We start from the raw sequence: 12,022 nt of genomic DNA, 5'->3' as shown, positions 1-12,022 counted from the left end.
AAAATAATGTATATAAAGAATCTCACAGAGAGAGAAATAAGAAATCTACTTCAAATATTAATATGGAATGTCTTTGTGTATAGAGGAATAAACCAAGTTTTTAACATATTTTTTATATTATTTTTCCTGAAATCTATAATGAGCTCTATTCTGAAGAATAATATATTTCTGAAGAGAAAAACATGAGAAAACCTTTCCTTAATTAAAAAAAAATTTGCAGTATTAGCTGCAGCATAACTCATCATATAAAACACAAATCTATCGCTTCAGTAGAGATATTTTATACCACCAAACCATATATATTTTCCTCCAAATTGTGGAAATCATAAAAATGTATTTCAAACTAAATATATACTTTGCATTAGGAAAATATGAAAATTTTATAAGCTTATTTTGATCATTCAGTTCAGTTCAGTCGCTCAGTTGTGTCCGACTCTTTGCGACTCCATGAACCACAGAGCGCCAGGCCTCCCTGTCCATCACCAAACCTGGAGTATACCCAAACCCATGTCCATCGAGTTGGTGATGCCATCCAGCCATCTCATCCTCTGTCATCCCCTTTTCCTCCTGCCCTCAATCTTTCCCAGCATCAGAGTCTTTTCAAATGAGTCAGCTCTTCGCCTCAGGTGGCGAAAGGATTGGAGTTTCAGCTTCAACATCAGTCCTTCCAATGAACACCCAGGACTGATCTCCTTTAGGATGGACTGGTTGGATCTCCTTGCAGTCCAAGGGACTCTCAAGAGTCTACTCCAACACCACACTTCAAAAGCATCAATTTTTCAGCCCTCAGCTTTCTTTATAGTCCAACTCTCACATCCATACATGACCGCTGGAAAAACCATAGCCTTGACTAGATAGATCTTTGTTGGCAAAGTAATACCTCTGCTTTTGAATATGCTGTCTAGGTTGGTCATAACTTTCCCTCTAAGAAGTAAGCGTCTTTTAATTTCATGGCTGCAGTCACCATCTGCAGTCATTTTGGAGCCCCCCAAAATAATGTCAGCCACTGTTTCCACTATTTCCCCATCTATTTGTCATGAAGTGATGGGACCAGATGCCATGATCTTAGTTTTCTGAATGTTGAGCTTTAAGCCAACTTTTTCACTCTCCTCTTTCACTTTCATCAAGAGGCTCTTCAATTCTTCTTCACTTTCTGCCATAAGGGTGGTGTCATCTGCATATCTGAGGTTATTGATATTTCTCCTGGCAATCTTGATTCCAGCTTGTGCTTCTTCCATCCCAGTGTTTCTCATGATGTACTCTGCATTTAAGTTAAATAAGCAAGGTGACAATATACAGCCTTAATGTACTCCTTTTCCTATTTGGAACCAGTCTGTTGTTCCATGTCCAGTTCTAACTGTTGCTTCCTGACCTGCATACGTGTTTCTCAAGAAGCAGGTCAGGTGGTCTTGTATTCTCATCTCTTTCAGAATTTTCCACAGTTTATTGTGATCCACACAGTCAAACACTTTGGCATAGTCAATAAAGCAGAAGTAGACTGGAAGTATTCAAATGATGAACCTTTTCCATCATACCCAAGTTATTTAAACTGAGGAGACATTTATTACAGTAAAAAAACAAAACAAAACAAAACATGACTTTCCTTGCTCATTGAAAGAGCAATTGTTTGTTGAAAATAAGTAATATATTTTGCAGCTGCTTCATTGTTTTTTCCTGATCCAGAGCTTTTTCATGGCATTTTGCATCTCTCCATTTCTCAGAGTATAGATTAGAGGGTTCAGCATAGGGGTGACAATGGTGTAAAACACAGCAAAGTATTTATCAATGGGTAAGGTAACAGGCGGTCTCACATACGTAAAAATACAGGGCACAAAGAAGAGGACCACCACAGTGATGTGGGAGCCACAGGTGGACAAGGCTTTATGCTTCCCTTCCCGACTGAGATTCTTCAAGGAGCGCAGGATGACCCCACAGGAGATGAGTAAGAGTGTGAAGATGGTCACACAGATGGCCCCATCGTTGGCAACTACTGTGATGGCAGTAATGTGGGTGTCAGTGCAGGCCAGCTTTAACAAAGGATACGTGTCACACCCAAAGTGGTCAATGACATTAGGGCCACAGAATGGAAGGTTGTAAAAAAAAATTATATGAAGTAGAGCATGTAAAAACCCACCAACCCAAGCCAATAGCAGCATCAGAACACACACTCTCTGATTCATGATTGTCAAATAATGCAAGGGTCTGCAGATGGCCAGGTAGCGGTCATAGGTCATGACAACCAGGAGAAAAACCTCAGCACCACCAAACAGATGCTCTGTAAACAGCTGGGTCATGCAAGCTTGAAATGAAATGGTTTTCTTCTCATACAGTAAGTCTATAATTGTATTCGGGGTGACTGAAGTAGAATAAAAAGCATCCATAAATGACAAGTAGCCAAGAAAGAAGTACATAGGGGCATCCAGTGTTGGGCTGAGTACCACCGTCAGGACAATGAGTAGGTTGCCCACCATGGTCACCGTGTAGATGAGCAAGAACACGACAAATAAAATTCTCTGCCCCTGGACACTCTGAGTGAGCCCCAAGAGGACAAACTCAGTTACATTTTCCCTTTGTTCCATAGGTTCTTCTGTATGTCTTATTCCAAAGTCCAGGACAGCATTATCTATAAATACAATTAGCAAAAGTGACTTCCTAAAATCTTGCAATAATTTGTTTCTTATTCAACAAACAGTCCTTGTGGTTTATTATGTTTGGGTACTTTCCAATATTATAATAGAAGGCTGATTAAATCATCTTCCTTGACCACAAACTAATAGATAAGCAGGTGAATTTTAAAAAAAAAAATGTGGGAAAAGAATATTAAGTAAGTGAAGTCCTGCAACTAATTTTCTATCTAGAAACTTTAAATTGTATATATAGCTAATATCTCAAACAAAAATAAAAGCTGATTAAAGTTTTAAAAAGAAGTAAAGCAAGATGGGGAGGGTGGTGGGAGGGGGGTTCAGGGTTGGGAACTCATGTATACCTGTGGTGGATTCATGTCAATGTACAGCAAAACCAATACAGTATTGTAAAGCAAAAAAATTAAAAAAAAATTTTTTTAAAGTAAACCAAGATTTAATGTCCATTTCATGAAAGAGGTGACTTTCCTCCTTCTAGGGTTGGAAGAAACTTCTTAACCAATCAGTTAATCTCAAATAAATATATCTGACAATTTCAAATATTTTAAGGACTTAGGAAAGTATAACAAAACACCACTGGACAAAAAAGTCTGAAGATACACATGTGAGATGATGTGCACAGAGTTATTATCAAAAGTAAAGATCTGTAAGAGTTAACTAACAAAAGACAAAAATATGAAATAAATTAAAATATCAACAAAAAGTTAGAGGAAAAATGCCTCTAATGACCAACAAACATATGATAGGATGCTGAAGCTCATCTGTGAACAGAAAAGTAAGACTTGAAGTCACAGCTTGCTTAGTACAGTATTTGCTTGAGTTCTTGGAAGTCAATCAGTCAAAATATATGGATGCTACCTCATCAATTAACTTTAGCAGATTAACATGCCATGTTTAGAGAACATAAAAATTGAAAGTAGGGTCAGATTTGTAAATATCTGAAATGAAAATATTGTCAAGTCATTAACCTTGAAATTAATTTCTAAGAGTACTTTCTGGAAGGTAAATTTATTTCAGATCATTAGAACATGAAATTACCCAAAAGGTGTATTGCTTAATAGGATCAATTTTACATACTTAATAATCATGAAGGAATCCTAACATGGCTGATTATGAAAATCACAAAGGAAAACTCTTAAAGGATTGAATTCTCACTCCACCAATGTGCTCTCATAAAACAGAAAGCCTCGTTAAGAATTTTGTGTCTGAATACACTTCCTGGGTTACCTGCAGGAGATGAAAGTTACTCAATCCATGTTCTGAGTTCTGGTGCCGTCTCTCTAGTCCTTTATGCACTGACGCCGTCTCTGGCAAAATAATGAGCAAAGTACATGCAGCATCACTGGATTCTGAGTCAGTCTTGCAGGACGTGTAATTCATCTCAGACATTCAGGAAAAAAAATACTTTTCAATTATTGGAATTTTCAAAATGAATATGAATGTCCTGTTACCTAAGGCACTCTGAATCTTGATTGTGAAAAGAAACTCAAAATGTTTACTACCGTCAGAATTTGTCCTGATAACAAACAAATGTTAAATCACCATTTTAATTCAGAGAAAGAGAGAGAGAGAAAACTGCAGATTAGGTAAGGATTGTTTAAAGTGAAAAAAATAAATTTGCTGCTTGTGTCTGTCCCAGTGAAAGTGAAATGGACTTTGCAACATTTTGATTCTCACTTATATTGTCCTGTCTTCAAACAGCATTGTTGAATTTGGGGCTTCTTGAAGGATGGGAAGTTTCACACATACCCTTCATTATGTTCTGAGTCCATCGTTTCAGTTCTAGTAGAAGTCTGTCATGTGATTGCTGCTGCAAACAAACGCTCCTCGGGTAAAGGCAAAGTGCTCTCAACACGTGGTCCGTATTTAACCACAGTACATACAGGTGAGGCATCCAGCAGGCACATCTCCAAGGGTGATTTTTGTCTAATTAAATTCATTGGAACTTTAATCATAATTTTGAGGGTAGAGTCTTTATCTCCAGAGATGGTACCAGAACAATCATCATGTGGAACAGGACTTATAGAATCCTGTCCTCTGGGGGAAAATTCATAAAGTGTAAATTGAGACCATATCACCAAAAGGGAAAATTAAATCTGGACAGAAATGAAATATGTAAAAACTTTCTAGCTTAAATCAAACCTTAAAAATTGGCAAATAGTTTTAAGTTTAAGCTTTATCTTTGAAGATAACATCTGAATTTATTTCCAAATATTATTAATGTTAACTTCAGAATAAGTTATTTAAGGTTTATTTCAAATAGAGATAAAAGTTGTCATATGATTTCAGACAGACAAATTGATAGACTCTGTTTTAGTATTAAAATGGTGAAAGAAGACATTTATGGGATTATTCCATTTATCTCCAAGTGCTCATGGGGCCTTTGCCAAAGTAGAAAAGACCCTAAGCTGTGACAGACGTTGCTGTACATTTTTAAAGTTTTCAATCATATAGCATGTATTTACATCATATATGTATATAGCATATATGTAAATATATACTTATAAATAAAAGAAAAATATAATATTTTTCATTTACAAATTAAGCAATACAAGCCTAAAATTACCTGTGTAAGTTTTCAGACATTTTCTACAGAAAGATAATGATACACATTATATAAAATAATCTATATTAAAGGTATCTAAAAAGCGAGACTTCCCAGGTAGTGTTAGTGGTAAAGAATTTGCCTCCCAGTACAAGAGTTGCAAGAGACGCTGGTTTGATCCCTGGGTCAGGAAGATTCCTTGGACTAAAAGAAAACAACCTGCTCCAGTATTGCTGCCTGGGAAGTCTCATGGACAGAGGGGCTGGTGGGCTGCAGTCCATGAGTCCATTGGGTCACAAAGAGTCAAACACGACTGAACATGCATATCTAGAATAAAAATTATATATATATATATATATACACACACAGACACACACACATAAAGGATAATATGCTATATATATATATTAACTGGATGCAACTAAATGAGTGCTTAGAAAGAAATGTAGTTTTCTTTACATGCAAATATTAGAAAACAATAAATATTATAAGAAATGAACTCAGCTTTTGTCTCAAGATACTAGAAAACAAAAATTAAAATAAACCTAGAGAGCATTGTAGTTTGAAACAGTACTGAGAACACAGACATCATTTAAAGAATAATTCATTAAAAATAATAAATCTATTTAAAACCGGTAACTGAGCACTCACACATGTGGCTCAGATGGTAAAGCGTCTGAATGCAATGCTGGAGACCCGGGTTCCATCCCTGGGTTGGGAAGACCAAAAATCCAATAGTTAGGTCTTTGAACTTTATTTTTTTTTTCCAATTTCAACAATCTATTTTAATGTTAGCGTTTCTTCGTTTTTGTTTTGTTTTGTTCTAGTTAAGAAATCTTTGTATAAGATCATAAAGACATTCTTTATCATACATTTCTAGAGAAATGTACTAAGAAAAAACGAAAGAAAAAAATTTATCGGAATCAAGATTGAAGAGAGGGGAAATTCCCTGATGGTCCAATAGTTAATAATCCACCTTACCATGCAGGGGCTGTGTGCTTATTCGTTCAGTCATGTCCGACTTTTTGCGACCCCATGGACTATAGTCTGCCAGACCCCTCTGTCCACGGGATTCTCCAGGCAAGAAGATTGGAGTGGGTTGCCATGCCCTCCTCCAGGGAATCTTCCCCACCCAGGGATGAAACCCAGGTCTCCCGCACTGCAGGCAGATTCGTTACTCTCTGGGTCACCAAGGAATCCCCACAGTGCAGGGGATTTGGGTTCAAGCCCTAGCTGGGGAACGTAGACCCACATGGGTGTGTGTCCAAGTCACTCAGTCATGTGCAACTCTTTGCAACACCGTGGACTGTAGCCCACAGGGCACCTCTATCCCTGGGATTTTCCAGGCAAGAATCCTGGAGTGGATTTGGAGCAAGTAAGTTCCCGCCGCAACTTCTGAGCCTGTGAGCTCAGAGAGTTGACACGCTGCAAAGAATGATCCTCATTGGAGAAGGAAATGGCAGCCCACTCCAGTGTTCTTGCCTGGAGAATCCCAGGGACAGGCGAGCCTGGTGGGCTGCCGTCTATGGGGTCGCACAGAGTCGGACACGACTGAAGCGACTTAGCAGCAGCAAAGAATGACCCTGCGTGAGACAACGGACATCCTGCAGGCGGAACTAAGACTAGATGCAGTGATATAAATGAAATTTTAAAATAAATAAATAAAGTGGTTAAAAAGGTAGATTTTAAACAAATATTGAAGAAAGAGCCATCACTCTCAATTTTCGAGATCTTAAAAAGATGATACAATCATAAAATTTAAATTTTTAAAAAAGATGATACAATGATATTATAAATGAATTCACAGAAGTATTAGTTCAGTTCAGTTCAGTTCAGTCGCTCAGTCATGTCCGACTCTTTGCGACCACATGAATTGCAGTATGCCAGGCCTCCCTGTCCATCACCAACTCCTGGAGTTCACCCAGACTCACATCCACCGAGTCAGTGATGCCATCCAGCCATCTCATCCTCTGTCATCCCCTTCTCCTCCTGCCCCCAATCCCTCGCAGCATCAGAGTTTTTTCCAATGAGTCAACTCTTCCCATGAGGTAGCCAAAGTACTGGAGTTTCAGCTTTAGCATCATTCCTTCCAAAGAACACCCAGGACTGATCTCCTTTAGAATGGACTCGTTGGATCTCCTTGAAGTCCAAGGGACTCTCAAGAGTCTTCTCCAACACCACACTTCAAAAGCATCAATTCTTTGGCACTCAGCTTTCTTCAGAGTCCAACTCTCACATCCATACATGACCACTGGAAAAACCATAGCCTTGACTAGACTCAAGCTCAACATTCAGAAAACTAAGATCATGGCATCTGGTCCCATCACCTCATGGGAAATAGATGGGGAAACACTAGAAACAGTGTCAGACTTTATCTGGGGGGGGGGGGGGGGGGCTCCAAAATTACTGCAGATGATGACTGCAGCCATCAAATTAAAAGATGCTTACTCCTTGGAAGGAAAGTTATGACCAACCTAGACAGCACAGAAGTATACTTGCCAAGAAAAGAAAATGAAGCACTGCTATGAAAAAGACAACTCTGCAATCACACAGAGCAAAATAACTAAGAGCTGGAATAATCTATCATCGAAATAAATCAATGCTTAGAATTACTTTCCCCTTCAAAATGTCATTCTCATGTGGCATTCATCATTCAGTTCTATAACAGCTAATCCATAAATGGTACCAATCCCACATAAACACTTTCACAGAAGGGAGAAAATGAACATGCCTCCTAATGCATTTTAGGCCCCCAGAATAACCCTTAACAAGGGCATCACAAGGAAAATAATTAGATCAATTTCTCACATTAGTAAATACACAAAATCCTGAACATAATTCTTATTTTGATTCCTTTGGATGCTTTCTTTGGGGATTTTTTTTTAACTTGTTAATATGGTTTTTGAGTTACATCCTGAGAAGTGCTCAGTCTAAGAGTAATCATGTCCCACTACTGATATAAAATCTTTCTGAGTATTCAACCAACAGCACTGTCCCTGTGAACAATGAGGTTTCCCAACTGGTGAGAATAAACACTATTCCTGGCCCAATGTGAGCTCCAAGCCCTCTTTGTAATCCATCTGGGTAAATCTCCCTCCAGCCTCAGGTATTTTCCTCAAATGCAAGCACAGATCAGTACTCTGATGAAACTTGAGTAATGAATAATCTCTCTCTCTCTCCCACAACCCCCTCAAGACTCCAGAACTATAGTTGTATCCTCTGCAGTATTTTACTCTCATAAATTTTGCTGCCTTGGTGTCCTCAGACCCTGAACTTCATATCTTCAACTCAGAAAGTCTATTGGGATTTTTTTTTTGATGTATCCTTCCCTGTACCACAACATGAAACATTTTTAAAGTAATAAACAGGGAAACATTTGGAACTCAACTAAATTTCCATCTCTCTGTGATTACTGCCACTTAATTCTTATATCTAGTACCTCAAAAATAATTATTTCCTATTTTTTCTGAACCTGTTTGCCTGTTTCATAAAAAGTTTACATGCATATTTACAGTAGTTTTAATCATAAGTTAAAATAGCTGGAAACAGACAAAATATCTCTTAATCAAGAAAAGCTTAAAAGGACTGTGATACATCCACAAAATGGAATGCTAATTAGCAATAAAATGAACAAACTATTGATAAACACAAGGATGTGCATAAATCTCAAATACATAGTACTATGAGAAAAATTAATATTTAAAACTGTACAGAATAGGCATAATCTTTATACAGAAAATACAGACGACTGAACCAAAATTGCTGGATTTAATAAATAAATCCAATAAATTTTCAGGGTAGAAAATCAACCTGCCAAAATGAGTTGTATTTACATATTTAACAATAAAATATATAAAAAGAAAACTAAGAAACTAATCCCATTTAAAATAGTATCAATAAGAATAACATACATAGGAATAAAGTAAATAATGGAAGTGAAAGTCTGGTAAACTGAAAAATATATGACATCAATGAAAGAAATTAAAGGAATAAAGAAGGATGCCCAATGTTCATGAATTGGAGGAATAAAGAAAAATATTGTTAAAGTGGCCACACTATCCAAAACAAATGGAAAAGATCAGCAATCAAAGAAAATATATGAAGTAACTTATAAGCAGTTCATGGAAAAGGAATATAAATGCCTTGAAACATGTTAAGGATACCCAAACAGATGACATTCTGACAATAACTATAAACATCAAAATTTAAATACATAAAATAATTGACTCAACAATTCCACTTCTTGGAACTCATACAGACAAAATTTAAAAACGTCATCACAGAATTATTAAACATTGAAAAAAACTGAAGAAAACATGAAAATGACCAGATGCATCAGTTTTAGTGTAGCTGCATGAAAGAGCTAAGTAGTGGGAACTCACTAGCCTGAGTTAGGATCTAAAGTAAACTGGCATGCACAGACCTCCAGGAGGCTGTGCAGTAAAGTGAAAAATGTACACACTGAAGCAGAGACACAAACACATAAATGAAAATATGCTTGTGTTTGCAGATTACAACTCGAACAATCTGAGAAAGAGAATATAGTGACTGCACCTGAAAGGACTGGAAGAATCTGGGTTACGATGCGGATAAGTTTTATTCTACATGATTTCATTTTGCATGAATTCCATTATTAGAATAGAATTTTTCTTATTTAAAAACTTAAAATAAATATTATGCTAAAATTTTATATGAATACAAATGAAACTGAGGAAAAAACACTCTATACACACAATATATTGTAACTAGTACAATAAATAGAAAGAAGATAAAAAATAAGAATCTAACAACAAAAACAAGAATAAGAAAAAATAAAAGAAAACACAAATTAATTTAAAATTAGCAACTCTATAAAAATTTCATTGACTAATTTGTGGCATGTTATTTATTGACTTCCTAGTTTAAATGTATGCTACCTTTCAAGACTCAGTGATAAACTAGATATTAGTCAGTTTATATGCCATCAGGGGATTGCTATTAATAAATAGCATGAACATATAATTTAATTATAATTGGCATTAGTCTGTTAAAGAAATGGAAAGTATGTATCAAATTTATGAAGACTTTTACATTCTAAGAAGATTGGCCTTAATGCTAATTTACCAACTTCATAATGCGTAATGCACTAATTTAAAACTTGGTCTGCTCTTTTTTCCCTCTCCAGAGCTTATTTATAGCATTAGTCATTCAGAATTTTTTATGTAGATTTTTGAGTAGATTTTTAATGTAGATTAATGAGTTCAGTATGAGAGTTATGACTGTATAAGATACATTCAATTATTTTTTAATGGGGAAGGTCTTAGTAGGTCTTCCATATATAAAAATACAAGAACAAAGCAGACAATCACAATGATGTGGGAACCACAGATGTGAAGGGCTTTCTGCCTCCCTCCTGACTCAGCTTCTTCAGAGAGTGCAGGATGACTCCATGGCGATCAATAAGGGCAGAAACACAATAGTGCAGATCAGTCCTCCACTGGCCAGCACTAAGAGGCCAATAGGGCGTCCCTGGTGGCTCAGAGGGTAAAGCATCTGCCTCCAATGTGGGAGACCCGGGTTCAGTCCCTGGGTCGGGAAGATCCCCTGGAGAAGGAAATGGTAACCCACTCCAGTATTCTTGCCTGGAGAATCCCATGGACAGAGAAGCCTGATAGGCTACAGTTCACCGGCTCACAAAGAGTAGGACACGACTGAGCGACTTCACTCACTCAAGAGGCCAATAATATAGGTGTTAGTACATATGAGTTTCAATAAGTGTTCATGCTACACATGAAGTGATCAGTGACTTTGGAGCCACAGAATGGGAACCCATAAATAGTGTCAAGTTGCATTACTGAGTGCAGAAAACCTCCAACCCAGGACACTACCAGCAGTAAAACACACACCCACAGCCCCATGTATTATGTCTATGAGTTCAAGGTCTTACTAAGAGTTTTAGTCATGATAATGTGCAGGTGGCCCACCATTGTCAAAATATAAAAAGAAAGAGTGAGGCCCAATAGGACTAAGAAATACTGTTCTTCAGTTCCATCTAGTCTGAACAGGAGCTGAGTTCACATATTAGAAGCAGTTAACCTACAAAACAAGAGGAAATACTTTTAAATGCAATATCAGTTGAGTTCAGTTCAGTTCAGTCGCTCAGTCATGTCCGACTCTTTGGGACCCTATGAACTGCAGCACGCCAGGCCTCCCTATCCATCACCAACTCCCGGAATCCACACAAACCCATGTCCATTGTGTTGGTGATGCCATCCAGCCATCTCATCCTCTGTCATCCCCTTCTCCTCCTGCCCCGAATCTTTCCCAGCATCAGGGTCTTTTCAAATGAGTCAACTCTTCATATGAAGTATTGGAGCTTCAGCTTCAACATCAGTCCTTCCAATGAACACCCAGGACTGATCTCCTTTAGGATGGACTGGTTGGATCTCCTTGCAGTCCAAGGGACTCTCAAGAGTCTTCTCCAACACCACACTTCAAAAACATCAATTCTTTGGCGCTCAGCTTTCTTTATAGTCCAACTCTCACATCCACACATGACTACTGGAAAAACCATAGCCTTGACTAGACAGACCTTTTTTGGCAAACTAATGTCTCTGCTTTTTAATATGCTGTCTAGGTTGGTCATAACTTTCCTTCCAAGGAGTAAGTGTCTTTTAATTTCATGGCTGCAAAACCATCTGCAATGATTTTGGAGCCCAGAAAAATTAAGTCAGCCACTGTTTCCATCATTTCTCCATCTATTTGTCATGAAGTGATGGGACCAGATGCCATGATCTTAGTTTTCTGAATGTTGAGCTTTAAGCCAACTTTTTCACTCTCCTCTTTCACTTTCATC

At 37.5% G+C, this 12,022-nt stretch overlaps 1 protein-coding gene across 1 annotated transcript; it reads right to left on the bottom strand.

Annotated features, from left to right (window-relative positions):
* Nucleotides 1-1,661: 1,661 nt before the first annotated feature.
* LOC138420394 (olfactory receptor 4A47-like) lies at nucleotides 1,662-2,579 on the bottom strand. The gene has a single exon (XM_069553582.1). The coding sequence runs from the start codon at nucleotides 2,577-2,579 to the stop codon at nucleotides 1,662-1,664; it is 918 nt and encodes a 305-aa protein (XP_069409683.1).
* Between the last annotated feature and the right edge of the window lie 9,443 nt (nucleotides 2,580-12,022).

The sequence above is a fragment of the Ovis canadensis genome, chromosome 15, assembly GCF_042477335.2.
Source record: "Ovis canadensis isolate MfBH-ARS-UI-01 breed Bighorn chromosome 15, ARS-UI_OviCan_v2, whole genome shotgun sequence".
Taxonomy (NCBI): domain Eukaryota; kingdom Metazoa; phylum Chordata; class Mammalia; order Artiodactyla; family Bovidae; genus Ovis; species Ovis canadensis.
Note: the sequence above shows the minus strand (reverse complement) of the source record. Positions and strands in the feature narration are given on the sequence as shown.